This window comes from Phalangium opilio, unplaced genomic scaffold (assembly GCF_054372755.1).
Source record: "Phalangium opilio isolate 3A_F unplaced genomic scaffold, DU_Popi_V2 ptg000024l_1, whole genome shotgun sequence".
NCBI lineage: Eukaryota > Metazoa > Arthropoda > Arachnida > Opiliones > Phalangiidae > Phalangium > Phalangium opilio.
This window is the reverse complement of record NW_028324155.1, coordinates 1,590,541-1,611,266: the sequence shown is the minus strand read 5'-3', so window position 1 is coordinate 1,611,266 and position 20,726 is coordinate 1,590,541. Positions and strand designations below refer to the sequence as shown.

Sequence of the window (20,726 nt, the reverse complement as noted above, 5' to 3'; positions counted from 1 at the left end):
AGTGAAGCTCTGTTATATAACTTTCAAAATGAAAATCCCATGCACCGCGCGTTGTTTGTATCATCCTGGTTTTCGTGGCAATGCCCTTTCAAACCTATATGCAAAGCGATGGGAAATTTCTCGAATTCACACGCTGGTGTTTCTGTTATTCTTTCTCTCAAATCGTGAGCTTTTTTTTTTTGGCGAAAGCAAGTATTGAATTACCAAACACGCTATAAATTATATTAATAGACGCGTACTAACCTAAGTAGGTAATCAATTTAGGAACAAGAACCGAAAATAAAGGTGTGTGTGTATAAACAGAGAAGAGGTAGAGAGGGCTACACAATCATGAACACGCGCCTCGGAAGGTAAGCTTCAGCGAGTGAGCAAGTACAGGGTCCGAAAGATATTTTCCTTAAAATATTAGGAGGCCTCTTAACTACACGGGGACTTTGCCAATGTTGAGAAAGAGGCGGTATATTTATGCATATCAGACACCTTCTCACGCGAAGACCTTGTTTAGGGTCCCACCACGATTCATTGCCTTGATGGGGCATTGGTCTCCTTTTTTCTCACCCCCCCTTAGTATATTAAAACGATATACCCTTCGCTCCTTCGCAGAAAAATGCCTTTATTTATATTAGTCGCCTCCTTGAGTATGTACGTCCTAGTTCTAACGTTGGTCACGCGAAATGACGTGAGTTGCACGAGGTTCGTTGTTCAAAACAAGTACAACGAGACAACTAAGCCTTACTCCTCGAGTATTCCCGAAGTTTCTAAAGCCTAAACGTACATACTACGCAACAATCCTAATACACTTCGCAAACCTTAAATGAGAAGAAAAGAAAATCGCGAATTATGGATATTCTCGGACAAACACGAGGTTCGTTTTCCCGCCTTTTTTCTTTACGTGGGTTTTGGCGCGTGCTTCTAAACAAGCAACTACGAGTATAGATGAGAGAGCCTATTAAAGAAAGCGCGCGCCTTCTTATAAGACATTTCGCGCTCCCCTTTTATACTCTTTTTTTTTCGATCCCACACATACACGCTCGCGCAGAAAAGAACTTCGCTAATGTAAGTCGCTAAAACAACAGGTGAACATGCTTTCATGCTTTATTAATTGGCCCAAGCCAGCTAGCCCAACTCGCGGCCGGCCCACTATCGGGTCTTTAATGTTAACAGTCTAATACGGACCCCTGAAGACCTAAAGCCTACACCACGCACCCTCGTCATGGGAGTTATAGCTTGTAATCATACCTGAACGACGTTAGAGGCTTGCGAGCACATTCGCAAACGTGCATGCACGAAAAAAACTAACTTATAAGGTAAATTTAGTAAATGAAGACTTCTCTATAACGATTACTCTACGGGTAACACCCACATACTGGGGCCCATCTCTCTCTCTCTCTCTCTGGGGAAACGAAGCTTAGTACACGAACGCGTTTAATAATAAAGTCTGAATTATTAAAATTAATATTTTCCCTCGTTTCTATTAATGAAGGTTTTTCCGTCGTAACTTAATTGACTACTTCGTTAGTTTATAGATTCAAAACTTGCAATAGAGCTAACCTTGATAATGTTTAACGCTATTTTCGTACGTGATCAACTAATGACCTTCAGTGTGTAGACCAATAGTCCTTTACTGAGACATTATCTTTCTGATTAGATTTACCACTAATTTTGATCTGTATTAACGTATACCCGGAAAAATGTTTGTTTGAACGATCGAGTTAGACCATTAAACAAGCAAGTATCGGGGCGAATAAGAGAGGTAAATTTGCTTAGTGTTGTTTGGACTGACCTATGTTAGAAAAAGAAATTATTGTTATAATACAACTAAAAGTTTAAAAACGAAAAACAATTCCGCATTAATTTGAAACTAGATACATGAGCATAAATAAGGATTATCTTTATTGTCAATACGCCTTTAATCAGAGCCACATAACCTAAAGTAAAACCTTCTGAGATTTTTCTTTTTGTGACACATGTTTGTCCAAAAGGATTTGTCATTAGAAATGAATGTTGAAGATGCGCTGCAGCCACGATGCTTGGACCTGGCAATAAAGGGGTTTAAGCTTCTCATTATAACTAATATCGTATTTACTTCAAGTTGCGAACTCCCGCTTTCAATCTACTGCAGCTATTTTGCATCCGTGTACTTTAGTTTGTAATTAGATTAGGCCTAATCCTCTTAAGCTTTAATATATTAGGCCTAAACTTAGTCTACACTGTCTCACCGAACCAGTATCTCTCTCGTAGTACAACCTTACTTCCGTGTTCAATTTGGTATTATGGTCAGACGTAATAAAATAAAACTAAACGGGTTTTTAAGCTTTGACGTTATTGGCCTGGTGTTATGTCGGGTCGGGCTGAGGTAGCGGCATCAGTCCCAAACAATAATTTTTGCCTGTCGGCCTAGGAAAGCTCAGCGAATTAGGCAGAGCGAGAAAATGTGACGTGGTCACGCGAACTTCCCCGGGGGACTAATTACATTTTATTACGCCTGTTGAACATGCCATTTTATACCTACCTATACATTCGCGTTGTTTTGATAAGGGAGTATTTCGCAGCCAAAAAAATGCTAGACACGTAACATATACCTACGGTGGTGTATTATCCTATGCTTATACCCGAATAGCTTTTCTTTCTTTTTTTATTTGGGTCGCGTACCGAGAAAGTGCGAGCGGCTTTATGCAGCTTTGACGGTGAGTATCGAATTACAAAGGGAATTAATATTTAAATTTTCCATCGTAATGTATAGGCCGGCCCTTTTATTGCTATTAAATAATAATGGAATTTGATACACCTTTGGGAGTCGCGTTTTTCGAATTCTTAATCGTATCAACAGTTATTGTTTATATTATAGTAAGTTGTCCAAGAGTTGTGTGTGTTTGTGTGTGGAATGTATTATGAAATATTTTTTGCTTGTACGCAAATGTATTTCAAATATTTTACTCGGTGTACACGCTGTTGTAAAAGGCCTACATCACGTAATCCTTTAAATCTCAAATGATTTCCAGTAATTCCATAATGAAGTCTCTTGTTTTGCATGTATTTGGAACTGGGTTAAAATATTTAAATATTCTTTTGAATAATCGTAAGTTGCTTTCCTGAATTATTTGATTAGTTTGTAATGAAATATTTAAATTTTAGTAAATGCGCTTGAAATAACTCAATTGAATTTGCATATAAGATTTTAAAATCTAATTTTCCTTTTTGTATCATATTGAACTGTCAACACGTTCAAAGCTAGAGTCTCCCTAACAGTAATCGAAATTTTGAGATAGATAAAATTTAAACTAGCTTTACACATACTGACGCTTCAATCTGATTTTTGACTTTATCCATCGAGCTTGATTTACTTTTAAATAAAAACGATGCAAATCTATTAAAATTTCTTCAATAAAACTTATAAAGTTAAAAAGGAAAAAAAATTTCTCTACTTGTTTTTACTTTACACTTCATCTCATTTGCATACGTAGCCCATCCGTAAGTAATGGCGCTTAAACCTGATGAGGTTCGACTTTTGTGGGAAATGTTTACCGATGTATCCTATTCCGTGGCAAGGCCCTGACCTTTTACGGGCACTTTGACGTAATTAAAAGTATCAAATTTTACACTTCTCTTTTTTTACTTCCTTCCCAAGCCCGAAGTTCCCAAACTGTTCGAGGGCGGAATGAGGAGGTAGAGAGAGAGAGATAGATAGGGAACTAACTAAGCCTAAACTTTCAATGTTAACTATATCGTGACGTCCAAAGGTTAACGTTCGAAACGACCGAGTTTTTTTGGTTTCATATATTTTTCACCTAGTTAAAAACATCGATATAAAATTTTTGGCCGACTATGCAATTAAAAGTTTGCGTTCTAAATCCATTTAGTCAATCTTTCCACGGTTTCACACCTTCATCTTTTTAATTTAACGTCTCTCGATAACGACCTGCCAAGTTAAAAAGTATCATTTAAAAATGGCTTTTAAAATTTACGGGGAAATTAAATGGCCCATCGTCAGCGGTATCTCGAGAAACTAATTCACTTTGTTATAATCATAATGCTACACATTTTCCATAAGTTTGGGTTTCCCGGGAAGCATATAGTATTAAATCAACTCGCTTCATCCTTGTAACCCGTACTTACGCAAAGTATTAAAGGGTTATGTTTATAACCTTGATGTACGTCATTTCGATTTTTATTCTCTTCTTGCCAGTCCGCTAACTTCTGTAAAATCAAAGCCCATGCACTTTTAACAGCTAAATTTTGTGCTCCTTCACTTGAACTGAATCATTGAACTCTTAGCCTTGGAAAAACAAACACTATACCGATTTTAAGCCTCCGAAATACGTAAGATTGGGTTTATTGTAACCAAATAATACCTAAGAATACCTTTTCGACTTTTTATCCTGTCGCATCAACCCTCTTAAATAAATAAAAAAACAACCTTCCCAACATCTCAAACGTTTCTCCATCCCCCTATGGATGGTCTGTAGTCTCCAGACTTAGATAAGATCTGATTTGGGACCTTACCTCGCTTTTCAAACCCCCCGCCAAAAAGAACGGTATTTTAGAAGGTAAATCGTAACTATAGGTCCTTTCCTCAAAGTTTAGAATATACCTAACGATAAAAAAGTTGACCTTTATACCCTCCGTTCCCTCTTTCTACATTCACAAATACCAGTTCCGCAAAATGGCGAAAACAAACTACAAAGACATATTTTTCTATGGTTCATATTTAGAGAGGGTATCGATAACGGATAAGGCAGACACTTGAAGGGAAATTGAGTGTATATAATAATAAATGAAGACGTTATAGTTGAGGGTGGATGTTTGTAGGGCGAAACCAAAAGTATTTCACGCACCCCTGGCTGGAACTCGGTCCCTCTTAGTCTGTTTTCTCTATATATTTTTTTCTTTTTAGGGAAGAAATTACATCTTCACCTTTGTGACTCATTGAGGGGATGGTGTAATAGTTTTTCCTAGCACTAGGATTTTAGTTCAGTTGACCGAGGAGTATACTTACCGAGGGTTGGAAGTTCCGCGTTTATCCCCAAACCAAGTTTTCCATCAAATGTTTTAAAGCCCATCTGTCGGTGGTCGAGGGATTGGACACTTCAAATACCTTTGTATTCTCAATGATTCTTACATGATTCCAAAGATTTTCAGTGATTCCTGTTGAGTGTCCAACCCCTCGCGGGTGTAGTTAGCCCGCCCATGGTACTACGGCCTCAGGATGTCACTAAAGGTATAACGCCTTAACTTCAAGAGAAACAAAATCACCCTACTTGCGTGTTTTTTAGCTTCTTTGAAACAAAGGAGAATGAAGTGAAGTCTAAACATTTGAGGAAATAGATAAAAGTTAGGCAGTGTCGTTCTTCTAAATTATAGCGAATATGTAACACTAGAAATAACAACCTCCGGTAAATTTAACAAACTTGGAAATTAAGTTCCTAATTTCATCATACCTTTAAAGAGGCATTTGAATCACCAAAAAAATGGTCCATCCCCATAACCGTAAAATTTTTTTTAAAGAATGAAGAAAAAAAGGTTCGGTTTTAGGTAGAAATTACGCTGCGTTTAAAGGTTAGGATAGCATCAATATAGACCTAAAACCGTTATACCGTTATATACAAAGACGATTTAGGAGAGAGGATAATAGACTCGGCGTGCTGTACAATTATTTACACGGGCGTTGTAAACCAACCTAGGAGACACGACCCATAGCTGGAGATAAACCCGATAAAAAAAGAAACCTGTTTTGTTTTACGATATATTTCTCCAATTTCATTTTATACAACAATCTTAAAAGTCGTAAAAAATGATGTTTCAATTTTCTCCTTATAAAATAAAATAAAATAAAAAAAACCTTCCAAGATTTTTGACGCCTTGATATTTTAATCTTCAAAAGGATGACCCTTTCCGAGGGAATCTTCTTTTTTTCTTTTTATTAAGAATAGGGTTCTTTCTTAACAAAAACCTTTTTATCCCTCTCGAATAAAAAAGGAAAGAAAGAATGAAAAAACTCTGTTCAATCGAAAGAATCTAAAGTCACGCGCCTGAACTTTTAAATTCTCAATTCTTACAGACTCCAGAATGGAATGGAAAGGAGAAAAAGGAGCGAATGAGTGGGGAAAAAATTTCAATTGATATCGCGTAAAAATCAAAACCGAGAGTGTCTTACGCATGAAGAGAATTTAAAGAAATTCCTTTATTCTCGCGGAAATTCCGACGATATTTAGGCCTTCATTTTACATAATGTCAGAATGATATCTACGATATGTTTTATCACATTTCTTCTTCTTCCCCAGACTTCGGTACAGTACAACGCGAAATTTGTAAAATACACTTTAAAAGCATTAGTCGTATACGAAAATTCCATGATGGGGGACCATTTTCTAATAATTAGGCTTAGCTAATTGACCCTAATTTGCCTGTTTTACGTTCCTTCACGCACTCTCTAGACAAAACTTTGGCGGCTTATGAATGGAGGAACGTTTAAAGGCGATGTTTTTTTGCCTTGGCATCTTTATTAATGGTTGTCTGTTCTCAGCGTCGGTTAAATGGCGTATGTAGGCAAGGGAAAACCTTTCTCTCTCTCTAGACTGTTATACGTAGCTGGTAAGACATGGTGGACAGAGAATGTAGCTGAGACAGAGAATGCGACCGATCTTTTAGAGAAAATTTCTCCATTGAGAAAAAAAGAAAAGTAAAAACCAGCGATTTGTCAGTGATGTATCGCTTCGTAAAAGAAAGGGCGGTTGCGCCAATGAACACTTTAAATAGTGCTTAACTTAAGCTTGTAAGCTTTTACGCTTTATTCCGGATATCAGCTGACTGATACCCTGATTAATATTCGCTTCATAATCGGGAAATTTGGGTATCATCCGTGGTTATTCTCTGTTCAGACTCCTTGGAAGTTTGGAGACAATTTTGACCACGTAATGGTATTATCATAAGTTCATAAGATATGCTTTATAAGTTTGTCACTGGTTAATGAGAGCTTGTCATGAAGTGACGTAGGTGAAACGTCATAGCATCACGAAGTGTTGGTAGTGACATACTTATGGAATATATATTTTATAAACTTATGGTATTATATAGTTATTATTGTCACTTGACTGTAAAGTTAGACATTGGAAAAAATTAAGATTTTCAATATGCGTGAATTTAAATATATATTAGGGATTAGATTATGCTAAAAGCGTTTGATAATTGAAATACTTTGCATATTCAAATTTAATTTCTACAATGATTAGACGCATATACGTGTATACCAATTCAATATACATAGATACTTGACTAACGAATCAAGTATACTTCAAGAACATTCCACTCTGACCGGATACAGTTATACGAGTTTGTGATTTACTCACGATCTTTTCAATAAATTAGTCAAAATACCCATCCTTTGTAGAAAAACCCAGATCTTGAATCAAGATTCTCAAATTCTTAAAAATTCTTTGGGAAAAATAACTCAGACCTATATAAGAATTTAGAAAGTTCTTCATGTGTAAGCATGCATCTTCAACGAGATCTTTCTCGAGTATGGTATAGATGAAATTCCACCAAATCATGAGGTCCCCCCTTTTTAACCGTGAAAGGTATACTTTCTTATATAAGCATTCCTCGTTTCAAGAAACACCTGTTTAACAAAATTTTTGGGCGCTCAAACTTCAACCTCCTCCTAATCCCACTCCCCTCTACCAAAAAAAAAATTACACGCTTCTCTGGGTTAGGTCTACTAGTTCAAAATCTCGCGGTCCAACGAGTTAGGCTTAGGTGATGGAAGAAAGAGCGTTCTACCGTCTGTTTCCAATTCGAACGTGATCTTACATAAATATGCCTTGGCTTCTTGAGTCTATATAGGCAATGAATATCCCCTCTAACTCTCTGCCTTACTATTTCTCGCCGGAAACGAAGTCGTAGGTGGATGGGTGGCAATTGGACATTATATCAGACAAGAGGGGGATTGTATAATAATAATAATGTAATTCGGATAATAACAGGTCTTGGTTCCGATTCATATCCTTCAAAGATGGTTTCAAAGTTTGGAAAAACAAAACTAGTTTGTAAACTTTATGATACCAGACGTCCGTTTATGTTTTAGCCTTAGAAATATTTTCATAGAAACTAGGCCTTGTACGAGCTAAGCCTAATCAGAAAATAAAATTGATTCTTCACTTCCCAAAATTGAACGATCTTACGTGTAGTGGTTTTGTGTAAGTAGCATTACGAAGTATGTGTAGTGTCATACTTATGGAACATATCTTTTAAACTTATGATAATAAAAATAATAATAGGTCAGTTTGGAGGTGGTTAGTTCGAACCATTAAAATAAAAGCTTTTTAAACTTTAGGGCATAAATTAACGACATTTATTATTTCTTTAACTTAACCTAAAGGATTAGGAACGAAAGAAGAAAGGAGAAAAGAGCTAGGATATTTTTTTTTCTTTCCTTTTCGATGCCAGGTGTCAGGTGGCGACAGATTTCTGATGGATTAACCACTTTCCGAAAGTGTCCGATATTTTTCTTTATTTTTGCGTTTCTCCTATCCAAAATCTTTCGCGACTAGCGGAAGGGACCGATAACAACACTATACTCTCCATAGGCTCTCTTTCTCTCCCTCTACATCCTACAGAGTTTAGACTAAAAAACCTTTAGAGATAAAACGTTTATCTTATGACGTATCATCCCGCGCTTCTTGTGACACGCGACGTTTTTGTATTTTTTTCTTATTTATTTTTCATCCATTTTTCTAAAGCCTAATTTTTCAATGTTATTCAACTTAAAGGGTAATTTTTGTTTGGGTGTCTGTCTTCGTAGGGTTTTTTAGGGGTAATTGATAATCGTTAAAAAATACCGCGCTTAAATACGCCATGTAAAATCATAGTGACGTTAGAAAAGATTAAGCTTCCGTAAAGATAAAGATAAATATGTTTTTAGTCGCCCATTAATTTTAAATTATTTTGAAGTACAGTTTATTTATTTTTTTCTCTATTTAAATACACAGTGTTTCTCATAAGTCTGGCATAGAAAAAAATATGACATCCCTGAAAGGTACAGTACTTAAAATTTGTCCTAGCTGCGTTTGCAATTGATTCTTAAGATATACTATACGTTTTAGAACAACTTTAATTAAACCGTCCCATTTTAAAATAAAGAGGTCAAAAGCGGAGCTAAGAAAACAAAACTATACGCTGAAAATCGGCTTGTTCAAATAAATGTCTTAAGCCCGTTTGACCTTTTAGACTTAGACAAATCTTTAAAGCCTTGGAGAGGGAAAACTCGGGGAAACAAATACGTGAAATATGGAAGTAGATAAAAGTTTGGCTATATATAAATGAATCGTGCTGGATACGTACGAACATACAACAAATTCCTGACAAATAGGCGCTGAAATCTTATTAATCAATATATAGCCGGAGAATCCTGTTTTGTTTTCGTTGTTAGAAACCTAAAAAACAAATAAAATAAACTGAAGGACAGAAATAGCGCTGGGAAAAGAACTGAAAATTCAATCCAAAAAATAAGAATAATTCGTGAATCGGATGTTAAAGTAAGAGAAATATAATAAAAATAAACTTTTTCCTAATCCGCTTCAAGGGTGATGGGCCAAGAAATCGTGAAGGTTTTTTTTTTCTTTCGAATTTTATTTCCTATATACAAACCCTGGATTTAAAACTTCGCCGAGGTTTCTTTAGTCTCTTTTTGGTAAAACAAAATTGTAGAAACGATTGCTTCACTTAAAACGAGACACTAGAAAAGATTAATAGAGGAAAACAACGGGATTTCCTTTTTCCCGTCAGCGCCATTTTGTTTTTGGTTTATTTTTTTTTCTTATTATTTTTGAAATAGGCGTGGACCAATATCAGTGGTACTAGTATTTAGTCTATTCACTGTCCAAGAGGTAATAGAGTGAAAGGTTAGGAAGTAAGACCTACAACATATAGGAATACATTGCCAGATTCTAGAGCTATCGCTCTCGGGACACTTTAGCTTAGCCCGCTTTAGCCACTCCACGATTGACCTATGAACTTAAATTTGGTAGCGGCTAAATTTATGGTTGTTTTAAAAGTAGGCCAGTACTGCAGTTGGTGCTTAACTTTTACGATTTCCATTCCCCCTAATCTTCTTTTAGAATATGTCAGAGGATGCGTATGTATGACTAGACATTATTCATTTCTTAAAGGAGACTTAAGTCTCAAAACACGCGTTTCCTCTTTCGGTGATGGTTTTCAAGGCATTTATGACAAATGAATGATTTAACAATTAGTCAGTTTTTAAATGAAGACCAATCTAGCTTTTAATAACGCGGAAGTGAGACACATCTAGTTAGATATAAAAGCAGCAGCGAGTCTTGTAGGACATCGTTGATGACATCGTTCGAGTCATTAGGTTAAATTAAAAGCAAACTCTTCGTGTATTATGTCTTTTTTTCTTTTTAGCGTGCTTTTCTTAAGTCTTAGCGAGCTCCTCTCTCTCTCTCGCTCTCGCCTTTTCGGAAATAACGCCGTTAATTGAATATTTTACGCTATTCATCCGTAGCCACTCGCTTAAAGAGTCCAGGCGCCCTCGTGTCCGGAAATTTGCTTTTAACACTAATCTATTGTTTATCTATCCCGGCGGTGGCCCCTCTTGTTTTCACATTGCGAAATAAAGTTAACCTTGTGGCTGATTTTCCTAAGTGTGAAGCTGTGAAGCCAGTTGGGATTCAGCTACGTTGTATCTATCGCGATAGGCTGGTTTTAAGAGCCCGCGGATATTGGGTATATGTACAATGGGTATATGTACAATGGGTATATGTACAAGAATGTCCTTAAGGGAGATTTAAATTAAATTAGGATTAGTAAAAAATTGTTGGCTATTTCTTTTCTGTCACACTTTCATTGACGTTGGAGTAGTCATCTATAAAATTTTACTAAGGTTTAATCAGAGAGAATTATGGAACGAGGAGTATAAACCCAGGTGTCTAATATTTCATTTCCCGTGATTCCCAGAAATTTATCCCAAAAACATTAGGTTTAGATTGGAAGTATTATGTGGAGAAAGACGTGTTAAAAAGCATTTTGAAATAATTCTCTTTGTTGAGTTTAAGCCGACATCTCTGTCTGCCTTATTCGTTTACAATCCTTAATACTGAATCTTGTTCTCCATTCATTCCTCCCACGTTAAGAAGCGCAACAAAGTCAAGCTTATAATTGTAGCAATTTTGAGCGCAAATAGAGTCAGTTATTACTTATTTCAGCGTATAAATTTATGACAACGTCGTTGTCTAATTAGTAACCGTAACTTACTACGACGTGAATTTAACAACGTGTGTAAAATTTATCTTCTAAAAGGGGGAATATAGTTCTATGTAGAATCATTTAAACCGAGCGAAATTAATCCATTAAACTTTAACGAGATGTGGGATCCAAATTTTTGAAAGTATAGAAACGTAATTTCAGACTTAGGATGCAACACGGTCTCCTCTTCCTTCCCATGGTCATCTAGAGTCAGTTGTATGAAATGTAGAAATGTCTTAACTTTCAGCTTATTGTAAACTTAGAAAGAAGAAGTTGAGTGGGTGCGTGAGGCTTTGAAGGATTGGAGAAGAATGTTTTAAGAAGCGAGCTAGATATCATCAATTTTTCGGCGTTAGCCTCTGTTTAGTTCTTTATCTCCCTTAACCCTAAAACTATATATGCCTGAATAGTGAACCTCTCTTCTTTTCTCTCCTAGTTTACAATTCTTTTCTCTAAACCCCATAATCGGTGTAGTCCACGTTGCACGCAAATATGTCATCATCCTCTCGCTCTTGGGAGGGCAAGTTCTCTTCTCTTTTCTCTTCCTCTCCTTCTCTCCCTCTCTCTTGGCGCGAAACTCTAGCGCGGAATCATATGTACGGTAAAGATTCCAAGCTTCACTAGCTACCGTTATGGACTATAAAAGACATTATACTCGAGACATGAACAGTTGAACACTCTATATAGATCGAGGAGCACGGACTAACTCTATAGTACTACAATGACGTTTAAAGAAATACTCAAACGCTCCAACTGAGAAGTATTTTGTTCATCACTAGTTTCATTAAGGCTTATCTTTAAATTATGGCAACGCTCTGATTTTCCAATTTCTTTGTCATCAAAAAATATGGAAATATAGTTTAATTGAATTAAGTATAATTTTTTTTTGTAAATCGTTCCCAATTTGTAAGTACTTTGATGATTTTAAGTATGCCTTTAAAGGGTTCAATGGAGGGGTGGAACTTCTGGGCGAGAATGAAGGAATGACGTACTCTACGGAAAAAACTGAAGGATCGTTTGGGGTCCGCCGCAGATTGGCCCTCTTGGGCTATATTCAATGACCTTTCAACTGAGTCTCGCTTACTTTCAGACATTCCCCCGCGTTTGGTAAACAGAGGAAATTTCTAGCTAGGCAAACTAGATCCTACCGGATGAAGCTTCCGATGTTGGAGCTATAGGTGCTCTACCAGCTAGCTCCACCATTTTTTTTCTTTTTTCCTGCGTTAACCGAACCATCAACTTTTTACGCCTCATCCTCGGGCAGTCTATTTTTTCCCTGATGCATAGTATTGCTTTGGATACAGAAAAAGATGAATAGAGCATGTTGAGTCGAAGATGTGTAACTACATCCACACGCAGAACTTCAACTTGGCGTTTAAGTTTGTAAACAAATATTTCGAACTCTTCATGGACCTGAATTCAAAGAGTTAGGAGTAAAAAATGGAATAGAAATGAACGTGATGACGTAATTTAGGCGTGTTAATTCTATTAAATATTATATTTTAATGTATTCCGGTGCTAATGCGTGTTTTTCATCCGATTTAATCCAATTTTGAGAGAAGCCAACTTACAGGCTGAAACGATCTAATGTATTTTCTATGAGCCCCTTTAAAGCGTTTCATACGGAAAGCACCAATGTATGCTAAAACGCGAAAATGCTTTACGCTGCTACTTAAGAACCGTATTTTTGGAAAATTCTTTCGAAACAAAGTTTCTTTGCGTAATTTAAACATAATGATTTCAATTTAAAGAATGGATTTTTCGTCTTTCTCGGTTAAAAGCTTTTCGTTTTCGACTTTAAACTTCAAGAGGAAGAAAAAAATTTAATTTAATAATTTTCTGTTATAAAATTGAAATTATCGGACTGTAAGCGGGGAATAATCTTTTGTTTGCTAGCGCTAGCTATTCTGGAGAATTTTGGCATAGGGCTCGCGTCTCTAGAAAACCGTTTAAGCGTGGAGAGTTATGGGTAGAGAAAACATTACCCCGAGTTTAGCCCGGGAGTAACGCGAAAGAAAAAGAAACATTAAACGTAGTGTTAACGACGAAAAGGAGAAAACGCTATAAACATTCGAGTAGGCGCGTACGTACTCGTGACTAGCATTCATAAAACTCCCTATTGCCCGACTCCTTCTCTCCTCTCTCTATTTTTCTTTTACTCTTTTTCCTCCTCACTCTTTGGTTTTGCTGGTCTTTATGGATATAAGATTATCCAAAAACCATTGCGTTTACGTTTAGATTTAACCGAGGCTTAGCGTCCTGAAAACTCGTGGTGAAATAGGCCTTAATGTCATTATATAAAACCAGGAAGAAAAGTTAGTCATTAAAGATGTCGGAAATCCCTTTTTGTACCAATGTACCTAAACTCCCATGTCACATTCCAACTTTTAACGTGTACTTCTTACAAAAGTATTAAGTAAGTTAAGCGTACCTTTATGGCCTAGAATTGTTCATAGATTACGTTCAAGATTAGTTACCCATATTTTAAAATAGACTCGAGGCCCCAGTTTTGCTATTTGAGGCCAATAACAATTGGTTATAGTGGTTTTGAACTCCCTTGATTGAACTGAGGATTTAGACATTGCATTCAAAACATTGTACTAAATTTTCCAAATAGAAATTCATATTTTCGGAGTCCATGGCATTAAATTATAAATTTCTTAACCCAAATACATCCGTTTGAATTATTTATAATTGATTTCTCAATTTCCTTAAACTAAAAACCAAATGGTTTGAAAGATGGGCCGTCCTGGTTTACCCCGTTATAGAATTCCAGACCAACTTTTCATTCCCATTCCTGGATCTTTTCCTTCTTCTGTCTTGATTCACTTTTGGGGTCGATCGTTCTATCCTATGCCCTCTAAACTATTTTAACCCGCGAATTCACCCCCTCCCCCCGCCCGCCGATTCCACCCAACATTGTGTAACCCTGTGTCTATGTGTGTCCCCTTTTTCTATAGAGGAATATTCCAATCTCAGGGAGGCTGTTGGGCAAAATGAGAACACGAAAAAGCGGCGGTCCGTATATAGAAGCTGGAAAACTAAGAAAAAGAAAAGGTTTTTCTGGGGGGAGAGCGAACTTGGGGACGATTTACAACTGGCAATATTTGGCATCTATCCAAAGTACTGTCCAAGCGAAAGAAATCGAGGGTCAGTTCTCGTATTATGAACTCTCGTATAGTTGTAAGAGAAAAATAAAAGTATACAAAAAAATAAAGAAGAAAATACATATCGCAAACTCTATACGAAATCTAGGTCCGGGCAAATATAATTTTTTTTTTTTTTTTGTATTATTTTTTTGGCTACCATTCGTTCTTTGGTTTTGGTGGGTTGGTATCTCTGAAAATTTAACCCAAAAGAGAAAGAAATTTCTTTATTTTTTAAAGGGTATAAGTAATGCTCTTGTATGGGAGAAAATGTTTTTCAAGTTTTTCTTTTATAAATTTTGTTTTTTGAAGAATGGTAATGTTCCCCTGATAAAAACTTTGTTGCGAGTTAACCAGGAGAAAACGCAACCTCCCCGAAGACTATCCCGTCCATTTTTTTCTTTCCTTGGTATTCTATGATCCTAATAGAAGATATGGGGGCCGCAGATTGGTGCAAATAAAAATCGGACATAAGGTCTGTCGAAAAATAACACCCGATATAGTTTGTTCAATTTATGATATTCAATATAAAGACGTTGAATTCCGTATCTTTGGTTTCGGACATTCACAGACTCTCTATGTATTAACAAGAAGGAGGTGACCATTCGGTTGCGAGGTTTCAATTTCTTATCGTTTCTTATAGTGATTCGAAGAGGTGGTGTAGTAGTAAAAATATTTCACCCACTTTTAAAGAAAAAGAAGTACTTTGTTTATACCCTTTTTCGACATAGAGTATCCCTGGCCATTTTTATACTGTTTCTATATGTTCCATCCTTTTTATGACGATATTTTTCCCTCCGTTCTCTCTTCCTATTCCCTTCAATTTGAGGATACTTTTAAAATGAAAGAAAAACGGACTGGAGTTTGAGGTTTTGGAAACTTCATTCCATTCTTAGTAACCAATACCGACGAACGTTGCTGATAGATTTAGTTGGGTCTAAAGTTTATTGAAGAAACGTTGAAGAGTACCGTTACAAGTGTTGCAAACTTGCGTTGAAATGGACGGTACGAAAAGCAAAAGTATTTTATATTTTTGTCAAGTTTATGAAAGGGAAGAAAATACATAAATATGAAATGAATTTGGCCTACTATATATGTCCTTCCCTCTCAATCTAATATAGTGAAAATTCTAAAATCATGATGAAATATAAGGTTTTTTTGGGGCTTTTGGAGAAAGATGAGTGCAAATCTATTGGAACAATAATATTAAAGGGTGAGTGAAGGATTTATTTTGGCTCCCAATATCGAATGGGCGAAGAGTATTTGCCATCTAGAGAGATCTAGAGATGTCCGGAATACGGTAAGTGTTTATGGTAAGTGATGGAGGGGAGCAGAGGTCAATCTAGATTCTAGAAGAACTACGCGTCTATGTAGCCATAGCTCAAGGGAGAAAAACATTTAGGACAATCCGAGGTCAAAGACTTAAGAGCGAAGGGGTCAAGCCTTGGAATTGGCTGCCATACCCTGTTAAAGAACCCAACTCCATCCTTATGCGCGAGATTTTGGATGGTTGTTGAGGAACAGGGTCAATTCTTAATGTTTCTTTTGTTCTTTTTCCGATCCAGCCCTCCCTAAGTTAAGTTTCTCGCCTTTGTCAGTTTGCTGGTGGTGGTACCAAACTAGGAGTTATCCTTAACGTCAACCCCGGCCTCTCATTTCTCTTTCTTTCTCATCCCCATCTTCTTTATCCAATTCTTCAATGTACCCCATACATTTTAACCCGACGATTTTTTTCCCGCCGTCCAGGGTTGCTGGTCACTAAGAGTATTAGAGAATGTCTTGGTCAAGAATGATTTCCGAGCTATACTATAGGTTTTTCATCTCTTTCTCCACCCATTCGGGGGGCGACGGATGACTCCAGGGTTGAGTAAAACCTGACTGGTATCAGTCTCGGAGTCCGGGGGTAAACTAAAGGTGGATGGTGGACTGGTGGGTATAAAATAACCGAGTTAGTTTCCTAAAACTCGCGCCACGCGGCTAGTTTCTCCTTTCGCTGACAAATGACTAGGGTACCGAGCATACCGGTCGTATGGGGCCTTCTATCGCGACTGGGGCGGCAAAGGGGCCGACTTTAACCACCCTTCGACAGCCCCTTTTACATAGATGTCGTTGATGTTCGTCCCACTTTCGCGCCGGGTACCGATAAATCAGAGAGCGAGCCGGAGGAACACCAACATCTCTCCGAAAAGATTTTTTCCCATCTTCTTTCTTCTTCTCATTCTCTTTTCTCCGTAAATCCGTCCAGGCTGCCCTAGTGAATTGGACCCAAAGGTTAGGACAAGTGATAGTCCCTTATACCGGCACTATTAGCCACTACATCAGCTTACACTTCCTCTCTATTCACGCTTCGTACATGAATGGAATATAAGTAAGTTCTCCTCATCCCTGAGATGGACCAAAATACCCATTTTATATCGCCAAAGCGTCTCTAACCTTTTCTTTTCTTTATACCGCGTGGAATATACCCCCTTAGTCGACGCATTAGTCCAAGCAAGTCGTGATTCGTCAAGCCAATTCCTCCCCCTCGTCTAAATGGAGGTATAGAAATGAAAACCTCTTTTTTAGAGCGTTGGTTAAAGGGCATTTTTTTTCCAGCTCTATCGAAATAGGTTTCTACATTCCAAAAAAAAACAGTAAAATTACTCCGCAATAATCAGTGTAACGATTTCGATTTTGATGAAAGTTGTTCTTCAAGTTAAGAACAAAGCTTTAAACTATTAATACTTTAGTTTAACCCAATGGCTACGAACCTTGATATTGACCCACAAAGCCACAATAGCGATGTACACTAACTGTTACGTGAAATACAATGAGGTTTATTCTAAAGCTGTTTGCATGAATTAGGCTCTTATTAAAGATGGGGTATTGTATCAAATTTGGCGGCCGTGATGGTGGGAAAAGGGGGTATGCCGAATTCGTAATGAATCCGTTATTCGGAATTAATGTTTCCGAGGCTATAGCTAGCTAGGAAGCCTGGAACACGATCTTGGTTGGACTTAAAAGACAAACAAGAGTATAGCGCAACCGAGCGGTAGTTCCGTAATTAAATGTATCGTTGACTTGTTTACGGGAGGAGGGGAACGGCTAGTGACGATATTAGTTATTAGGATGAGTGAGCTAGATCTATCTCGTTTCCCTCACCCCATCTTCAACCTATCCTTTCTGCATGCTCTCTCCACTTGGTCGATTACCAAATTTCCCTTCTTCTCCCATCCTCGATCTTCATTGAATCACGAGGGGTCTGATACTCGAGTCAACGCGTACGGTGATATAAGTATTCTCATCGAATGGGTAATCGGAAAATTTGACAAGATTAAACGTGATTTGAAAGATGGACGAATTGGAAAGATATGAAGATTAAATCTTAAGATGTTATGGATTTGAAGGAGTGTCTTGTCCCTTGTCGGATCGTCTCTTCATCCCTCGCATCCTTTAAGGGTGAGAGGCGAGAGATAGAGACAAAGATCAGAAAGCTGAAGGAACGAGTGACTAGTCGCGTCACTCCGACATCGTCGTCTAGTCTGCGAGCTTGCGCGCAGGGTATAAAACCCTCGAACGGAAAATCCTCACGTCTGTGTTGGAGATTGTTCACCTCTAGCGACGTTTCACTCTCAATTAATGATGCAATTGGATACGCGGCCAGTCGCGGGCGAAGCGAAACGATCACTTCTTTTCATTTTCCACTTTCTTTTCTTTCTTTATTATTATCCTTTATAAAGACACCCGTAAATCTTAAGAATAACTCGATTTTCCATACCTACACCCAACAGCTTTGTTTTGTAAATAGCAGGGTTGCCAGAGTTTACTCCTAGATGTAACCAAATTACTTCTCTCAATCGCCCAAAACCTAGTGTTCCCGCCAAAATATCAAGGTACAATGTCCTTTTTTTTTAAACATCCGCTCTATGAGAAAGTTCTACGTTTGTCTAATGGCCTTTGTGCAAGTTCAGTCATTTTTTACATTTTCCCATAAAAACAATCCCGCCCAACCATCTCAAAATCCCGCCGATCTGGCAACCCTGATAATAAAGGGGGCAAGTCACGGGTATTCCACCCTCCCTGTTCTATTGTTTTAGTTGTTTTCTAAAGTAAATAAGCGTTCTCGTTCTTTTGAGAGCGTGACCAAAGGGCATACGCAATTTTCTTCATGAGCTTTTATACCTCCCTTACATTTCTCCCCCGAATACATTTTTTTTTTTGAAATTCTCCAAGGGTGTTTTGCTTTTGGAAAATTAAGATGTTTTCCCGCAACTTGAGGGGGGAACAACCTCTTTAAGAGGTGTAAGTTCGGTTGGGTGCTCAGGCGGGATTGTCCAGAGGCGATATAAATCAATAAGAGCCGGATTGTCTCTACGGGAAGTTAAAAAAGATGATAGAGCTTGTTGTATTATAGCTTTCTCTGACATTCGCTGACTCGTGAGATACGGACGGCTCGAGTCAGGGTTAGCTTAGACTTAACCTTATCATCTCCGAAATAGATCCTAATGAACCGCCCAAGGAGGTCCGGAAGACCATTTTTCGTATTTATTGTTTTCACGTAAACTTCCCGCGTTTCTCTCCCTCTGTGTTTCTTCGAATTGAGGAGAAAATTGCCGACTCACTCTTGAACTTTAGCACGCGCTAATTCGATAAATCGCGATAAAACTTTTGTTTGGAATCCCAAAGATGCTTTCGAATGTTGTTCACTTTTAACAAACCTTTGATAAAAGAAATGCGGACTTTAAACACTCAGGGCTCTGTTTGGGGTATATTCTCATTCTCTCAAATTTTAATCTAATTTGTTACAAGCATATTATTTTCCAACATCAGATAAAAGCGTAGTTTAAAAAATATTTTAATCAGGCTGTCACGTGACCTGAAGGGTTCTACTGTTTCCTTAAAATTTACGATTGAGGTTTTTAAAAACATCTCTGGTCTTCAAATTTTTCTTACATGGATGGAGTGACTACTCCATCACTTTAAGATCGACGACGTATGTCGTTCGACCCTTTGGTGGTCTAATAGAATCACTAAAGGTCAAAGGTGTAGCGTGGGTTTCTTAACCAAAAGACTAATGCTGATTGCCTTGTAACAAATTTCAACCTTTTGATATATGATTGGACAAAAGAGCGCCATTTCCAAGTGGTTATAAACATATAGCAATAATTACGTGCGCGTTCATTAATAAAAGAATTTGGATAGATTTTTATCGAATGTGAAGAGTAATAAAATCAAAATTCTTGTTCGTTGTTAGTCCGACAACCGGACTAAGATAATTTTCTCCAATGGAAACAAAAAAAACCGACCCAAAATAGATCCATGAAAACCTTAGAAATATGATGGGAAACCATTTTGAAGAATCGCTCACAAAAGGAGACTTTTGGGAAAGAGAAAAATTCAAGCATTAATGGATAAGTCATAGTGTAGGGGCTTTTAAAACCGGTAATCAACTTCGAAGTGAGTGCGTACTTGATTCTAATAAGAAGTAAGGGTATCAGTACTATCATAAGTTTATAAGATACGTTCCATAAGTATGACGCTTCCTGCGCTTCGTAAAGCTAGAGACTTACTGAGAGCTAGTTCGAGAACGACAAACGAGAATTGACAACACTCGGTTTGCAGTCCATCTTCCTATTTAGTCTGTACTAAGGCTTTGACAGCGCCTCACCAGGCGTCGCTTTACCTCAAATCTATGACCTACGTCACTTCATGACAAGCTCTCAGTAACCAGTAACAAACTTATGGAACATATCTTACGAACTTAAGGTACTATGGACGTTTGGACTACACAACCAAAATTGTGATCGTTACTCTACAGCATCATTGGTCCGAATGATTAAAGAAGAGAACGTGGGCGAGTGGCGAAAATCTTTCTCTTTCTACTTACTCTTCGCGCTCCATTTAAGTCCGAATATTAATAAAAGAGAAAAGGAAAAGACCGACCGTGACTCGTCCAACCCCTTTTAATTTTTCTTTACATTCTGCACCAACTACTATAGAAAAAAGTCGCCCATTCTTTTACTTTTTCTGTCTGATTTTGATCCTTACAAATCCTTATGACCAGCCGAAAACGAAGGTTTTCATCCCATTTTTTATTCTTACCCTCCATTTCCCAGACTCTCGTGATCCAAAAAGTCGTCCTAGACATTTAATTTCTTTCTTTTTAAACCATTCTTTGTCGGGGTAGGTACCATTGAGTGTCTCACTCTGCAGCCCCATCATCTTGACTCAGACTCGAGATGAATTATTGTAGAATCACATTATATCGTTTTATTTCTTTTGATGGGACTTGTAATGCGTTTTAGGGGTTACCAGAGAACAACTCTCGTACAAAATCAAAAT

The 20,726-nt window shown here is 37.5% G+C and overlaps 1 protein-coding gene across 4 annotated transcripts in view; it reads left to right on the top strand.

Annotated features, from left to right (window-relative positions):
* The window catches only part of nolo (ADAMTS-like no long nerve cord), a 36,433-nt gene that overhangs the window by 6,206 nt on the left and 9,501 nt on the right, over positions 1–20,726 (top strand). The window contains exon 1 of one of the 4 annotated variants that reach the window (XM_089867730.1): positions 19,293–19,400. The exons of the other annotated variants lie outside the window; for them this stretch is intronic. Coding sequence (XP_089723856.1) covers positions 19,380–19,400 — 21 coding nt within the window. The 5' untranslated portion in view covers positions 19,293–19,379. Of the gene's footprint in view, positions 1–19,292; positions 19,401–20,726 lie in introns of those variants that run through there. 4 annotated transcript variants of the gene reach the window in all.